Source organism: Vulpes lagopus, chromosome 4 (assembly GCF_018345385.1).
Source record: "Vulpes lagopus strain Blue_001 chromosome 4, ASM1834538v1, whole genome shotgun sequence".
Lineage (NCBI taxonomy): Eukaryota > Metazoa > Chordata > Mammalia > Carnivora > Canidae > Vulpes > Vulpes lagopus.
The window spans coordinates 144,613,564-144,630,786 of NC_054827.1; the positions used below are offsets into that span (position 1 = coordinate 144,613,564).

General features: G+C 44.2%; 1 protein-coding gene across 2 annotated transcripts in view; it reads right to left on the reverse strand.

The window, feature by feature from the left end:
* Positions 1–15,964, reverse strand: part of RBPJ (recombination signal binding protein for immunoglobulin kappa J region) — a 225,027-nt gene extending 209,063 nt beyond the window's left edge. The window contains exon 1 of one of the 2 annotated variants that reach the window (XM_041751592.1): positions 15,870–15,964. Coding sequence is in view for 1 of the 2 variants with exons in the window: in XM_041751586.1 (XP_041607520.1) it covers positions 15,870–15,937 (68 nt within the window). In the remaining variant the exon portion in view is untranslated. The remainder of the gene's footprint in view (positions 1–15,869) is intronic. The other variant, XM_041751586.1, reaches the window with a different exon arrangement.
* Between the last annotated feature and the right edge of the window lie 1,259 nt (positions 15,965–17,223).

Sequence of the window (17,223 nt, forward strand, 5' to 3'; positions counted from 1 at the left end):
TTCTTTTCTTTTCCTTTCTTTTCTTTTCTTCTCCTTTCTTTCTTTCTTTCTTTCTTTCTTTCTTTCTTTCTTTCTTTCTTTCATGCAATAGAATTGAATTCTTTCTCTCTTTCATTTTTTTATGTTTAGAGCCTAGTGGCCAGAGGAAAAAATATTCAGATACGTGTTGGAGAGAAGCACAACAGGATGATGAACAGAAGAAGACTAACTTATAAAAAACATATAGTAGGATAAAATTCTGAGGAGGAAGACAAACAGAATAGCAGTTTAAGGAGATAAAAGAACAACAGTAGAATTTCTCAGTTGTGAAAGAAAAGCTGGCTTGTGTACATTTTTATTTTTTTAATTTTTATTTTGCGCTTGTGTATTTTTTTTTAAATGGGTGGCAAATTTGCTAGGATCTTGGCTGGGTAATAACTCCATAGAATTTGTTTAAAATACTGATGCAACTGTTTTCCTTTCAAATGTCAGTTTTTATCCTGTGTAATGTATCTTCTGCAATCATTTAATCTTTGAATGATAAATTAAAGTTTAGGTAAATTAAGCATGTATGCAGAGGTATAGTTTTCAAAATTCATTTTTAAGGAGGAAAGTGTTGAGGTCTGCTGAAAATGATGGTCCACTGGTCTGGAGAGCAAACGGCCAGCTCTGGATCTGTGTGTTTCCCCGCCTCACCTCTTGGTTCATTATTGACGGCCTGCTCTGACCTCTGTGTGTCCTACTCAGGCTCACTCTGCAGGAAAGAGAGCATCGGATCCCGGGGCCAAGTCAGCCGCTGTTGCCTTTCAGGTCACTCTGCTTGATTTGATTAAACATGACTATTTTCTCAAAGCACATTTTTAAAATCCACATATAGCCCTCACTCTGTACCAGATATTGTTCCAACGGCTCTATAAATATTAACTCATTTAAGCCTCATGAAAACCCTGTGAGGTAGGTACTGCTATTGTCCCCATTTTCCAGATGAGGAAACCAAGGCACAGAGAGATTAAGTTGCAGAAAAATGTCACACAGCCAAGGAATGATGGAACCATTTCAGGATTTCTTATATAAACAACAACAAAAAAAAGAGCAGAAAGAAATGATTCTATGCTTTGTACCCAAGTGGGCCCCACTCTCCGGACTCCTTTCTCCCCCACTGAGGCCTAGTAGGTCCTGCTCCTATTTCTATAACCCACACTGGCCTGGATTACAAGGAGACTGGATTTGCCTGTGAAGATCCAAAGAATCCAGTTTTGAGATGCAATAGAATTGAATTTCAGTGGCCTGTTTACTGACGCTGGCTTCCACAGCCGTGAATCATCAGAAAGATGTTTTATTCAGACAGGAAGGCGAGGTAATTAGTATTACAGGTCACTAGTAAAAGGCCTCAGAAAGCATCAAACCACCCCCAAGAAATGATTTTTCCTGGCCTCCTCCATGCGACCTCAGAACTCCAGCTTCAGGGATCTGGAGCGGGCGAAATGCGCTTCTGGTTTCCTTTGCAGCAATGAGGAAAACAAATTACCCTGACAGCACGGTGGAAAGGAGAAACTGTTTCTCTGCCATCGCCCGCCGCTGCCTGCCAAATGACTTCCATTGGGCTTGCCATCTGACTCTGGCAGAGTCAAAGGCATCGAAGAGAGTAACGTTGCGAGAACTTTGGGAGTGAAAAATACCTGCGGAAGTTTGCCACTTTGCCAAAGGAAAACCACTTTGAAAATCCAACTCTCTTCTGAAAAAAAAAAAAAAGAAAAGAAAAAAAATCCCCCCCTTTCCCAAACAACATAATGATCTTAAAAAAGAAAAGAAAAGGAAAAAGAAAAGAAAAGAAAAATCTTGCATTGATAGCTAGATTGGTATCTTATCTTATGACGGTGCTTTCTGGCAAGATAAAACTACTTTGGGGCAACTCTGGAATATTTCAATGTTCTCAGTATTATACGGGGCACTTGAGAGCTATGAGCCAACCCTCGTTGCCACCTGTTTTGGGAATAGAAGCATCCCGGGCCCAGTCCTGGGAAGAAAGCCTGTAGGAATCAGCCAGGTCCCACTCCACCACTAGCCAGCCTTAAATTTGTCAGAAAAATTTCCGAAAACCTCATTCTTCCCCCCACCCTCCAAAGATTAGATTGCCTTCTAGTTGTCTGAGTTGCTGGAGATAGAACTGAGGTGAAAAAAAAAAAAAAAAGCTTTGGTCTACAAAATGCTGTGCCAACGCTGGGGTGTTTTAGTGGCATCAGAGAGACATAGCAGCGTGGGATGAGGTAGGTGATTTTTTAAAAAGATTTATTTATTTATTTTAGAGAGTGGGGAGAGGCAGAGGGAGAGAGAGAATCTCAAGTGGTCTCCCCGCTGAGCACGGAGCCCCATGCAGGGCTCGACTTCATCACCCTGAGATCATGACCTGAGCTGAACCCAAGAGTTGGAGTTTTAACCAACTGAGCCACCCAGGCTCCCGGAGGTAGATGATTATTAATATGATCCTGTGCCCTGACTCCCCCCTGGCCCCTGTCCTGTAGAAAGGAATTAAATAATATTTAATTATTATTTATAATATTTAATTATTAAATTATTTAAAATAAAAATAATTTTTATTAAATAATAAAAAGTCGGGAGTTTGGAAGAGGTGAGGGGAAAGGATCGCCTTTGCAGTCTAGGGGGACAGAGGGAAGAAAGGAAGTTGCTGCAGCGAGAATGGGAGAATTAGGGTTAAAGGGGTTGCAAGAGGGTTATGATTTAAGTCCTCTTTAATTTTGTTTTGAAAGATGCAAATCAGAGATTACAACATTTTTAAGAATCTCCAGTGGCTATTTGGACTGTGCTTCTTTGCATGTGACCTCATGCGCCAACACCGGACAGGCCGTCTGAACGTCAAGGGCTCCAGGAGAAGCAGGAGAGAAATCATAGCGGTGATTCACAGCACATTTTTCCAGTGATAAGTTTTGAGGGTCCCAGAGCAGGGATGGGACCGTTTGGTAATGACGAAAATGGGGAGGAGGGAAAGATGAGAGCATGTCTACGGTCTGTGTTCTCCGCCAAATTCACGTGTTGAAGTGCTAATCCTGGGTACCTCAGAATCTGCCTGTGTTTGGAGACAGGGCCTTTAGAGACGAAATCAAGTTAAATAAGGCCATTGGGGTGGGCTTTAGTGCCACCTGACCATGTCCTTATGAAAAGAGGAAGGCGAGACTCCAGAGGAAGGGTCATGGGAGGGCACACTGAAAAGGTGACATCTTCCAGCCAAGGGGAGAGGCCTCAGGAGAAACCAAGCCTGCCAACGCTTTGATCCTGAGCTTCCAGCCTCCAGAACTGTGAGACAATAAATTTCTGTTGCTCAAGCCCCCCAGTCTGTGGTCTTTTGTTATGGCGGCACCAGCAAATTAAGTAACACCATGGCACCGGATCTCATTCTGGCACTGGAAGTGTCAGTGGCTCTCGTGACTATCTCCGGCCCACCTACCTCACGTCATCAGAACTTCTTGTCATGCCCCCTGCTGTCATGGTTACTCCTTTGGTGATATTGCTTCCTCTCTATCTCTAGGGGTTGAACTCCTAGTGGGTCTTCAAGGCCCAGGTCAAAGACCACCATCTCCTTGACCTTCCTCATTCACTTTGCTTCTAGTACAACACTGCCCCTGATCCACAGGGGATACTGTCCAAGGCCCCCAGGGGATGCCTGAAACCGGAGATAGTAACCAAACCCTATGGATGCCATGCTTCTCCTACACATATAGACCTATGATACAGTTTAATTTATAGATTAGGCACATGAGAGATGACGAACAATATACTAATAAAATAGAGCAATTATATGGGGCGCCTGGTGGCTCGGTCGGTTAAGCGTCTGCCTTCGGCTCAGGTCATGATCCTGGCGTCCTGGGATCGAGCCCCGTGTCGGGCTCCCTGTTCAGCCAAGAGCCTGCTTCTCTCTCTGCCTCTGCCTGCCACTCCCTCTGCTTATGTTCTCTCTCCCTCTGTTGAATAAATAAAATCTTTTTTAAAAATTGAGCAATTATAACATTATACTATATTAAAAGTTATATGAATGTGGTTTCTTTTTCTCTCTCAAAATACCTGAGGATACTCATCCTTCTTCGCGTGATGATGTGAGAGGATGAAATGCCTACACCATGAGCTGAAGTGAGGCATTGTGAAGTGATAGGTGTAGACGCTGTGACATGGCGCGAGGTTACTATTGACCTTCTGATGACTCATCAGAAGGAAGATCTTCTGTCTCCCAACCACAGTTGACCGCAGGTAACTGAAAACTCAGAAACTGAAACCTTGGAAAAGGGGGACCTACCGTAATCTCCTACTTAAGGCTAAGAGAACAGCCTCTGGATGCAGATGACCTGGGTTTTGGATTCTAGCTCCGTGTGACCTTGGGCAAGTTACTTAACCTTTTCAAGCCTCATCCTCTCCCCTGTGCTTGGGAATAACAGTAGTAGCATTGCATAGAGGTTGAGAAGAATATGTGAAACGATGCCTGTAGAGCTCACTGTAAATGTCCAATGTGTACCATTTATTTTCTTACTACTCAAAATTTATTATCCTTAACGTGTTTCAATAATTCTTATTCCCATTTAATTTTTTTCTTATTTCTTAAAGCTTTCATAATATTTTATCTGTTTCATAATAAAACAGAACTTGGGGGATCCCTGGGTGGCGCAGCGGTTTGGCGCCTGCCTTTGGCCCAGGGCGCGATCCTGGAGACCCGGGATCGAATCCCACGTCGGGCTCCCGGTGCATGGAGCCTGCTTCTCCCTCTGCCTGTGTCTTTGCCTCTCTCTCTCTCTGTGACTATCATAAATAAATAAAAATTAAAAAAAAAAAACAACAACAAACTCTTAAAACAGAACTTGGTGTTTTCATAAAAATTTTGATTTTGTCGAAAATTCTGGGTATTGAAGCAACACATGCTTATTATAAAAATGTTGCTAAAAACAGAAAAACAAAAGGGAAAAAAAAATCCCTTACAGCCCTGCTGTCCGGGATCTACTGTTAACACCTTCCATCTTTTTTTCTATGTGTTTTTTTTTCCTTTGTTTTTTTTCTATGTGTTAAATGCATGCCTTAGAACAAAAATGTGATCATATTAAACATACTGTTTATGTAAAATGCATTTTTCATGAGGGTAGATATTTTTTCTATATTAACAAATATCATCTGCATCAGAGGTCCACACTGGTGGCTTGTTGCGATCCAGCTTATAGGTTTGTTTTGTTTAGTTTCCATAGGGTTAAATAAATTTCAGCCAGGGCAGCCCGGGTGGCTCAGCGGTTTAGCGCTGCCTTTGGCCCAGGGCCTGATCCTGGAGACCCAGGATCGAATCCCACGTCGGGCTCCCTGCACAGAGCTTGCTTCTTCCTCTGCCTGTGTCTCTGCCTCTCTCTCTCTCTGTGTCTGTCATGAATAAATAAATAAAATCGTAAAAAAAATAAATTTCAGCCAGCTTAAAAAGAAATTGAGATATTTTACAGAAAAATCACATTCTCCTGCTTTGGAAAATCTGAAGCTGTCGCCACACTGGGCCTGCATTCCAGAAGGCTAGTTACTGGCTAGAATGGAGACCTGCTTTTACCTTGCTGTCCTGTCCCATGTAGATCCCTGGTCTACATCGCCATGTGGGTTGGGTGTGTGACATTTTCTGGCTATTTCTGAACAAATCTATTCTCCTCAACTAGAATCAGCAATTCGAGGGCAGGGCCTCTTCTACTTTAACTTCTATCCTTCTATCCTTCTATCCTTCTATCCTCAGTACCTGCCACTTATAAAGCTCTTCATAGTAGGGATACATACATACTTGAATGAGTGTCACTTATTTGTGACATTTCACATATTCTTCTTTTTTTTTTTTTGAGATTTTATTTGACAGATAGAGAGCGAGAGAGCACAAGCAGGGGAGTGGGAGAGGGAGAAGCAGGCTCCCCCCTGGGCAGGGAGCCTTCCCCACCAGCTGATGCGGGGCTCGATCCCAGGACCTCGGGATCACGACCTGAGCTGAAGGCAGATGCTTAACCGACAGAGCCACCCAGACGCCCCCATTTCACATGTTCTTATTGCTCTAGGAGTGCACGGAGGATTCTGAACCCCTCCCCCCCAGAGCCCGGGGCTGCTTCTGGCCCTCGACAGTTTCCCCAGCTGGACCCAAAGTGGGGCTCCATCCACACTGGTAACTTTGAGGAATCTGACATCTTTCTTCCTGGAGGAGTCTTAAAAGCTTTCAAGTAATCGGTTCACTTCCCACTAAAATGCGGCCAGCTGTCAAGAGGAAGATGACAGCTCTTGAATAACACCATTAAGCCTTTCAAAAGCTCTAACATTTGGAGAGAGTAAAGAAAGAGAAGTCTGCCCCGATCTACCAGTGTGGTTGCACTTGCTTTTTTGTCTCTCTCCCCCGTCTTCTAAGCACTGCGACATGGGGTGCGCTCTGCGTGAGTTCCTGGTGGGTGTTGGTACTCAAATTAGAAGCTGGATTTCAGGGACAGCTGGCACGCTCTCCTGTTGCTCCACCCTGGAGGCTGCACGTGAGGCCCGACCACAAGATGCGAGCAGGCCCCTTTAATCCTACACCAGAGCTCTGGCTTCTAAAACCTGATCCTCCAAAGTTTGGACTTATATAACTTATTTGTTTATTTTTAAGCCAGCCCCGTCCAAGTTGAGAACACTTACGACTCCCTTTTGGAAAAAAAATTGGAACCCAACATTATCATTAACTGAATCAGCAAGCAATGGCTCTGTGAAAATACCAGGCGGCACAGTTCTGAGGACTTTTATTGTCATGTGCTCAGTGGCATTATATCGTGGGGTGGTTTCTCTGAAAATGGTTCCTGGGGCTTTCTCTCTGTCTCTCTTTGTCTCTGTGTCTGTCTTATAAACTGTGGCCTGAGTCCACGTGGGATTGGAACTTCTTCGCTGTGAAGAGCCCCCTTCGCTTGACAAGGGATTAGACAGTCCTTGCTCTATAATCGACCCCAGTGCTTCTCCAACTAGTGCAGTTGCTGGAAGACGTAAGGGCCTCTGCAGAGCAGGGCAAAGCAGAGAACATGGTAAGACACATACCTTTGGGTCGGATCGGCTGCCATTTTGTATTAGATGTTAGACGTAAGGAAACAGGTGCCAAGGGTCTGAGGAGAATGTACCCGAAGGAGCCGCTCACCGCTATGTTATGTCTATTAGGGAAAATGTGGCCAACACTCAATCTTTAGCAGCGGAAGAATAATTAATAACTAAAGCACGTTGTCTTCAATGTATCTGTTAAAGGTTCATCAAAGTCGTGCAGGTTCTTTGGAGAGTTTTTAATGATGTGAGAGAAGTTCTAGAACTCGTTAGGTTAGGAAAAGTGGAAGGCAGAGTCATGGATGAAGTGTGAGGCCGGTGACGTTGGTTGTGTGCACAGAGATCCTCAGGAAATGCACCGCAGTTTTAGGAAAGGTTCTATCTCAGCATGAGGGGATTATGGGTAGTTTTTGTTTCTTTATACTTTTAGCACTTTCACATTTTTCCCACAATGAGAATTTATTGCTTTCATCATCAGATATTAAACTGATTATGAGGCAGCCAACTTTCCTGGTGGTGACAGATTTGGGTGCACATTTTCTTTCAGTGCCATTTTCCTTGGCTCTTACTACCTACCCTCTATCCTCACATGGCTTCTCTAGTGAGGGTTTGGAGGAAAAGGCTGGGACTTAAGATGAGGAGGGTAGGATGTCCCCCTATGTATGGAACCACAGCAATTTCCCTTGAGACCTGGAGGTTTGTGGGCATCTTTGAGCTGCATGTGCTCCAAACAGATTCCCGTGTGCGGATTCATAGAGCTTCATAGATTTATGAAGGAAACCAGGCTGAAGGTTTCTAAATGATTGATCTCATCTTCAGGTGGGAAAGAGTTCTAGCAAGACGTCCCTTCCTTCTCTTGATTCCCACAGGCTCCCCGCTCCCCTAAAACAACACCAACTGAAGTGTACATCGAAGTTTTCAAGTTCTGGTGAGGCAGCCTGGTTCAAGCAAGGTGACTAAGCTACACACACTGAGCCTTGAAGGTTGTCCAGCTGAACGAGGACTGGTTTATTCCTTGGGCCAGCCAATTCCTTCAGTCCTGTGGGTTTCCTCCATGTGTTAAATGGATGTAACATGACTCGAAGCTTCTTTTGGAGCTGTGTTCCATGACCTCATCTACCACTGCCTAAACACATGGGGTGAAGGGCTCTCTGCAAGAGCTGAAGGGTCGTGTTGAAGGCGGACTAGAGCTGGGAGACAGAGAGACAAGACTTTTCTTAAGAGTGTTTATAGGAAAGGAAAGGAGCGGAGTCTTTTAGCTACCAAACGTGGCAACAATTCAGTTCAATTACAGCCACCCGGTGTTTATTGAATGATCCTCTACACGTTGAACAAGGCATCCAAGATTCTCCCCACACTCCTTAGAGAATGTCTCATTTTCCTCCATCAGCATCCCATCTAGGCCTTTGGTTTAAGGCTCGGAACCCTGTGCGGTATCGTGGAAGTAGCGTCAGTCCTGAAATCAGTGGGTTTGGGCTGACAATTTCATCTCTACTCTGTCGCCTGCAAGCACTGTGGCTCCTGCCAGGTCGCTTAATCCCTCCCAGACCTCGTTTGCCCATCTCTAAAATAAGGCCAGCCTCATGAGGTTGTTCTTGGGTAAGGTTGCTGGATTCAGCGAATGAAAATATAGACATCCAGTTGCATGGGAATGTCAGATAAACAACAAATGATGTTGAGCATCAGTATGTAAGTACTTTGGGCATACTCCTACTGAAAAATTAGTTGTTGTTTATCTGGAATGTCAGACAAACAACAAATAGCATTGAGGATCAGTATTTACCATAAGTACTTCGGACATAGCCATATCAAAAAATTAGTTGTCCCAGTGTAACTGGGTGCCCTGTATTGTGCCTGAGAATCCTATTCTTGAGGCTGAAAAAAAAAAAAAAAAAAAAAAAAGAAGGCATCTATCTGAAAGCCACTGCCCACAGTTCAGTGAGTACTCTTTCCTCTGTACCTGCTGCTCTCCCAGGGTGAGACCCACAAGGGGATTAATTGCTTCCCCCTTTCCTAGTAGGGGCAGAGTGGGGGAATGGAAGGCTGTGACCAGGTTGGTGGAGGGCAGGGGAGGATGCTGGGTGAGGGGAGGCCATCTCCATAGGAGGAGTAAGAGAGGAGATACGTAGGCTGGTAAGAAGTGAAAACTCTTCTTAATAGACGGCTTTAAAGACCTTGCACCTAGTGTCCCTTGGTTTGGTGTGCCTGTGACACACTCTGCTCTCTCCAAGGCTGCCAACGGAGGTGACGGTGCAGGGCCAGGAGAAGCCAGGATGGGGATACTGACCTCAGGGAAACCCCGTCCAGACATGACCATTCCATAGACTTCAAAGGCCAACTGTTGTGGTCGACAGAGGGACTTTCCTGGGTGTAATTTTTACAAGGAGGGGTTGAGGTGACTGGGTGCCCCGGAGACCTTACTGCAACTTGGGGGAAACCCAGCGAATGAGCTGACACAGACCTGTCCTCATCTCCTAGGTCTCCTTGCCACTGCCTCCCCCAAACCTGAATCCCCTTGAGCTTAAGCTCCCCCAGCTCGTGGGGTGGAAGCGGCAGGTGGCGTCACAAGCTGCTCCAGTGGCCCCCAGAACCTCAGGGTATAATTTTCCTTTTCTGATCATCTGAATTCCAGGCGAAAAGCTCAGCTGTTGTAGGCTTCAGGGATTTTTCCACCAGGATTGAAATTGGGGCCAACAAAGCGCGGGCATGCAGAAGGCATTCTTTTCTGCTATTCAGATGCACTCTCCCTTTAGTTAGGGCATTAGAAAATGGTGCTTTTCCCCCAGAGTCCTAGATGAAAGTTTTGAATTTCATTAAAGTAAGAAAACACGGCAAGGGAGACCATCACTTGCTGCGTTTCTTAATCTGTTCGTTTTTCCCCTGTATCCATTTTTCTTTTTCTTTTTTTTAAACATCTAGAGAACACTTTAATAGGTGCTTTCATATACATATTTGATATTAAGAAAACTAAAATGAATTCAAGCCATGCCCAGTGCAAAAAAATAAATAAATATAAAATAAAATAAAATAAAAAGGATGGGGTAGGGGGAAGAAAAGAAGAAGAAAACTTTAAAGTGAAATGCCTGTCTGGTGCCCTAGCCTCGATTTAAGTCTCCTGGTCAGCTTGGTACTTTTATTCTGGAAGACAAGATGTAACATCTGACTATTATTTCCTAACTTGTTTTCTTGTAGTTTGGCTAAAATTTTTAAAGATTTTTTATTCATCCTATGAATGATATCTTTAAAATGTGAGTTTGATGGGCTCTATGTATGCCCCCCCCCCCCGTAATGTGGGAAGACAAACATATGCTATTAAAATGTAAACGTGCTAGGGGCGGACTGAGTGGCATAGTCAGTTAAGCGTCAGGCTCTGGTTCAGGCTCAGGTCGTGATCTTGAGGTCGTGAGATTGAGCCCTGCATCAGGCTCTGCGCTCAGCATGGAGTCGGCGTGAAGGTTCTCTCTCTCTGCCCCTCACTGCCCACTCTTTCTCTCTCAAATCAGTAAATAAATCATCCCCCCCCAAAATGGGAACATGCTTGTCTGTGTATCCCTTAAAACGATCTTCCGGAAACAGAGCTCTATTTTGTGGAGTTATTTGAAGCCAGTTGATATCTATCACCCAGGTAGTAGCAGCCAAGTTTGGGTGAGATGTTTTCTCCATCTTGGGCACTGGGCTTTGCATGCATTAGCTCACTTATCCCCTCTATGAAGAAGGTATTCTCAGGGGCCCCGTTTTACAGATAAAAAAACCCCAAGACCTATGGAGGCAAAGGTCATCTGACTAGTTAAGTGAGAGTCAGATTCAAACCAGAGCAGTCCGAGTTCCGAGTCCATGCAATCACCTCTGTCCCTCACCTCTTACCAAAAAACACAGATATTGATACTACCACTTGCCAGGAAAAAGAAGCAGGCAGCAGTCCTGTCGAAGAATGAGTTCATTCAGTACTAAACGGTAAGTATGTCCTTCCAGTAACTTCTAATGCATTGCATGCGGTTCCCAACTTGCAGAGGGGGTGGGATTCCAGAAGTTGATTTAAAGGCAATTTCCCCATCCCCCTCCTCTGGGCTGCAAGGCACTTTGTGTACACCTCTCCCGTTGCACTCAGCACGTTGTCTCTTAGCTGCTTACCCCGCTCTCCCCCCACGGGGCTCCTGCTCAGGGCCTCGCACCTTGCCTGGTGGCTCCTTTGGTATTCCCAGCACCCAGCACAGTGCCCGGCCCAGGCAGATGGGAAGTGTACACACGTTGTATTAAATGACAAGTCATTTGTTTGGAACTCAGCACACATTTCCCAAAAGAAACGCATGACAAATGGGAGGGGAAGCATTATGTTTCCACCCAGCCCGCAGAAGTTTATTTAGACTTTCTTGTAGTCTACCAAGAGTACCAATAAGGAATTTGGAGCCGTGGGTGGGCCCAGAGGTGGTAGGTGGGGGAAAAGAGAGAAATCTTCCTCCCCCTTTCCTGAGTCAGATCGAGATGAAATTTCACATGGGTCAGAATTCATCTTTGACTCCTCCTAAATTGCCCTTTTTTTCTTTTCTGCTTTTTTTTTTTTTTTTTAAACCTCTCCCATCCTTGGGTGCCACCATCTCCAGGCTCCCTACTCAATACTCAGCTGTGGCCTCTCCATCAGGTCTTCCACTCTTTCCCCAAATATCCTACTTGCCACCCACCCCTCTCCCCCGGCCAAAATTCCTGTTTCCTGAGTGCAGCTGAACTAAGTTGATTTTCAGCAGAAAACAATGCCCTTGAGTGAATTCTTGCTAACGTGTGAATGATTGCCCAATGCTAGGCATAGGACTGTTGGTAGCCCAGTAGTTAAGATATAGGATTTGGAGGCCGACCTAGATTTGAATCGTGCTTCCACCTCTACATTCTATGGCCTCGGTAGCATAATTTAACTTCTCTAAGCCTCAGTTCTCTCACCTGCAAACTGGGAATAATTGTAGTTTTACAGGGAGCCAACACTTTTATGACACTTATCATTGTCATATTAGCACATATTGAGCACAGTTGTAAGAACTTCTCCATCGACTCACTTGGTCTTCACGTCAACCCCAAGAAGTAAGCATTCTTATTATTAACCATTAAAGAGGGGGAGTGGCTTTTTTGAAAGAGTTTCTAATGGTAAATTATTCTTTATTCCTGCCTTCCTTCTTCCCAAGAGGCCTGGAGGCAAAATCCTACAATGCCAAGGTCTTCTGGATGCAAGAGGGCAGTCATTCTTGGGAAGAGATTTTTCAGGGCAAAGAGAGAGGGAGGCTGCAGCAGCATCACCCGTGACTGAAAACTCATCCGGGGAGTCCATTCCCTTATGTGAGTCCTGATTCCACAGCTTCTTCCTTGCTTCTGCCTCTGAATGTACCGAATCTGCAAGTGGTCCAAGTTTTTTGTTTTTTTTTTTTCTATCCCCTTTCTTTCTTTTTTAATTTTTTCACACAGCCCATGGCAGCTGCAAGGTGGTGGGGGCCAGGCGGATGGCAGCAGCTGTTTGTATGTATGGGCCCTCTGTAGTCTTTTCTTTGTGAGTCAGGGGCCGTCTGTATATATCACAAGCCACCACCTGGCAAGACATTTCGTTCCCTCTAGGTTGTTTAAATGTTTCCTGGATGATATCATAAATGCAAGAGGATTGGAAGAACTTTGAGATGCTGAGTTCCAGCCTCTCGCTGCCCTCCGGCCCTACGCGGAAACATCCCAGGGTGGTTTTTGTCCCGCAGATTACCAGACAACCTTGGGCTTGCTCTCCAGTCCTTCCCATTTATCAGATGCAGATTTGAAAACCACGGGGGAATTGCATTTGAACAGAAGTAACGGTGTAGTCACAGAAAACAGGGAGCCAGAAGCCTAAGGTAGAGGCAGGGGGCAAGCCGGCCCCTGGAGATCCTCTCCATGGGTGTCCTGTGATTGAGTGACTTCACTTCTTAGGGTCAAAGCAGGTGGGTGGGCGGCACTATCTCTGTCCCCTCCTGAGCTAAGGACTCTGATTCTCGGATAAACTCGGGACAGAAAGGCTGTTCCTGATGTCAGCCTAGAGATGGCCAGTCCATCATGACCCTTGTAAACCCGTTCAAATGTGTCCTTATCCTGAAAATTGAACAATTTCCTCCATGCTAACTAAAACGTTTCCTAGAATTTGAGGGGCTTTTGTTGTTGTTACTAGGACTTCTGAAGCTTGGAGAGACGTCTACCCTGTATTCTTATTACAGCGATACGTTTGTTACATATACAGTGATGCATCTGTTTTAACATAGGTAATTAGTTTTTAAAGACCCAGGGGCAGTGATATACTATTTTTATATGACATTTATATTTAAGAGCTGTTTCACATACACCATTTCATTTGAACCTTGAACTGAAAACCAGAAGGGCAATTATATTCATTTTTATATCAGAAAAGAGATTCAGGGTAGATAAACCTAAATATCTTTAATAACATCTCATCTTAGGGTTATTAAATGGAAGAGTCAGGACCCAAAGCTTGCATTCTGTTGACTCCAAGTCTAGTACTGAAGCCATGAGAACACATATAAATTAAACCCAGCACCACCACCCAACATACCAACTCTCCCTGCTTGAGTTTCTGCAATGTCCCTGGTACTTTGCTAGGTGCTTTGCATACAACATCTCGAGTCTTTGAAGCAACTATGCAAGGGAAGTATTATCAGACTCAGTTTAGAGATAAAAACAGCAACAACAACAACCACAACAACAATAACAACAACAGCAAAAAACGGAAGTTCGGAGAGATTAAGTAGTGGCCCGATGGCTAACGTGTGCTGAAAACAAAATTCAAACCCAAACCCATGTTTTTGACAGTGCTGCCTTTCACTTAAATATGCATCACCTGAAATGAGACCGAATATAGTTTAATCTTTTGGACCTTTTTAGGCCACATGAATCATTGTCCCATGAAAATACAGTTAACAGAAGTACTAGTGGGTTGAATCCCATTCAGCCAACTCGAACCTCAATTTTCCCCACCATGCCTCTCTCTGCTGGTTGGACTGTCTTTTCTATATTTTATTTTCCATTTTTTCAAAAATATCTGCTGTTACCTTTTTTCTAGGCCCTTCTTAACGTGTGTCTTCTTCCATTTTAAGAGACTGACGTTTAACACCAGCATGATCTTCTTAGAACTCATATGATGGCTTACCTCTTCTTTCCCAAATTCCAGATTCTATGTCCTGGGATCATTTTACATTTCTCCATAATCCACTTTCCTGACAATTTTAGCTAGCTAACCCTTGCCTGTCTATAAAGTCAGAGTAATGATTCCTGCTCTGTCCGCATCTCATCATTTTGGTGATGCTCCAACCATGTATAGGGAAAGCATGTGGAAAAGTATTAAAGAACAATGAACACAGACCATTATAGTACATTTTGCTTTTGGAAAACCCACATTGTATAAAAATGAGCTAACTAATCAGGGTTGGTCACTGAGGTGGAGATTTAGATGTTCTGGATTTATTTATTAGCTATGATATATAATATATGCTAATTGTATCAAATAACTTGTCACTAAATCATTTTCAAAGAGAGAGAATATGTGCATATTTTAAAGTAATGTGGTCTCCGTGCCGTAGACAAAAAAAACGGGTGAGGGTTGCTCGAATACAGTGTTGGTGCCTCCTGGGCTTCCCCGCCACAGCTCCCTGGTTTCTTTGCCCGTACACACTCCTGGCTAGCATCCTACAAAACCCACACCTATGGGTATGGTTAAGTACCCTCTGTTAACCTTCTCTTGCAGACATTCCCACATTTTCCAGTATAAGAGCACATTTTAAAAAGTATTAACTCCTATTGTGTAGTTCCATGATGAGAATGAATTTCTGGCATCCAGACTCTGAAAATACTCAGTGAGAAAAGGACATTCCAAATTCAGTAAAACTTTGAGGTGGATTTATATTTCATCGGTCACAACTGCATCCAAATGCTTTTGGAAAACACACAGACGTGTCTGAGATATTCTTCTATGTTTATAAAAACACTCAGTACATATCTGTCAGATGAATGCATGAATAAGAAGAGAATAAAAATTTGCAGACACTGCTTGTGATACGTGTGGATTTGTGACTCTGTCATAAACTCCATTCCCCACTTCCTGCCTGGGGAGCCAGAGCTCAGACTTTAGAAATCACTTGATTGTTTTCCAAATACCCCACATACAGTAGGCACTCATTAATTGTGTGCTGAAAGTCCATACGAATGCATGAATAAGTCCTGCTTGTCTCCCAGCTAGATTGCAAGTTTTGAGAATAGCAGAATGTCATGGGCTGTTCCCAGCAGAGCCCAGCATTGTGGTGAGAGTGGCCTGCTTTCAATAAGCAACTAACTTGGTTAGCATCCCCTACCGACCTTTCTGGAAGGGGTTATTAGAAAGGAAAAGGCTAAAATTTAAAATGCCTAGAGGGAACATGGGCACATACATGTTTTTGATTGCAGAAAACTCCCGTGTTTCTCTGCAAAAGTAAGTAGGAAGAAACCAAGGAGGCAAGAAAACATAGGGCAATGGGAAAAGAGCCCGAGAAAGAAGTAGTGCTGCTGGCCCTAAGGGAGGGAGAGGGTCTGGTTAGTGGGGTAGAAACCTCAGCGTTTGAAACCTGCCTCAGTCTTCTGCTGAGCAATCTAAGGCCTCAGCAGAGTAGGCAATGTGACCAGGGCACTGTTGGGTGGAGTGCGACAGCAGAGGGGATGCTTAGCTCGTTACACCTTGAGGTGCAAGTGGCAAAGAGCAATATACTTATTCATAGATCACCAGCCAGAGCATATTAAATATTTCTATGGGCAACGTGACATATTCTGTTGGAGGAAGCACTCACCTCGGCAATGCTGGGTAGAGCGGTCCAATCATCTTGACACGGGTTCTTTTTGGAGGCTCCAAAGTCATGAAGCACCGTGGCAAGAGATAGCCACTCGCACCCCGAGTCTGATGGTCACTTCACCTTGTAGCATGGGAAGTGAAAGTGTCAAAATGAAGAAGAAGAAAGCCAGCATTCTCTCGAGGGGGGAAAAGTGCAGACACAGGCTTTTCTCTCTCTCTCTCTCTCTCTTTTTTTTTTTGAAGAGTGGAGGGTTCAGAAGTGCTTTGACTATAGACGCTATCTATAGAGACAAACAAGAAATAATCTTTCTTCTTTCTTGTTTTTCCTTAGCTGCTCCTGAGATCTGAGGCTTTTTTTTTTTTTTTTTTTTATAGAAGAGCAGCCTGGGAATAAATTGCCAAAGGGGGGGGGGGGGGAAGCAGGGGAATGATGCTCCAGCTGCTTTAAGTTAATTTGATTTTTTTTTTTCATGTCTCATGGCTGCCTTGATGTTCCTGACCTCCATTGTTTCTGTTGAATGGAAATCCTTGGGTGAACTGGGTTCCCCCAAGTGTAGACAGTCTTAACCATAGTTGGGTGGGAAATTCCAGTTTTGTAGCTGTGAAAGCTGAGGTATGGTGATGCAGTGTGCCACATCACAGGTCCCTCTAACCCATAGCGTCACACTCTCTAGGGTTCAACACTCACCAAGCATACCTCTTAAACAGAGGTTCAACCCAGGCACATCTGTGACCTTCTTAGTCTTCCATTAGTCATCCCTCTTCATCAAGATGCATGTCACCTTGAGGGTACATTTTGGCTGGAAAGAGGGGCCTGACTGGGATCTGCTGGCTTTGGAGGGCGGATTTGTCTCGAATGCAATCAGGCTGGGCACCCTGAGATGGGCACCAGACAGCACGGGATCTGATAAAGGGCACATGCCCTGGAGCTTGACGGCCCCAGATTTCTAGTCCTACCACTATGTGACCATGACTATGTGACATTGGCAAGTTACTTAACCCTTTTATTGCCTCAGTTTGTTCATCTGTAAAACAGAGATAATGGTACTTCTTCCCTATGACTATTGTGAAGATTCAACAGATTAATATAAATGAAGTGCCTAGAACCATGCTGGCCAGATGATAGGCACTTGGCAAAGGCTATTATTCTTACTTTTATTGAGTATATTAGGATGGATCTTCTTCACCTGTAGAAAAACAGCCATGTCACAGGACTGTAACCTGAAGTGGCATTGAATGTATGATTAAATGAAGAAATGGGATGAATGAGTTAACTGTGTGCTCTTAGGTAAGACATTCCGCTTTCCTGGCCCTTTATAGCTTCTCTTAAGTAATGCTACACAGATCATGGA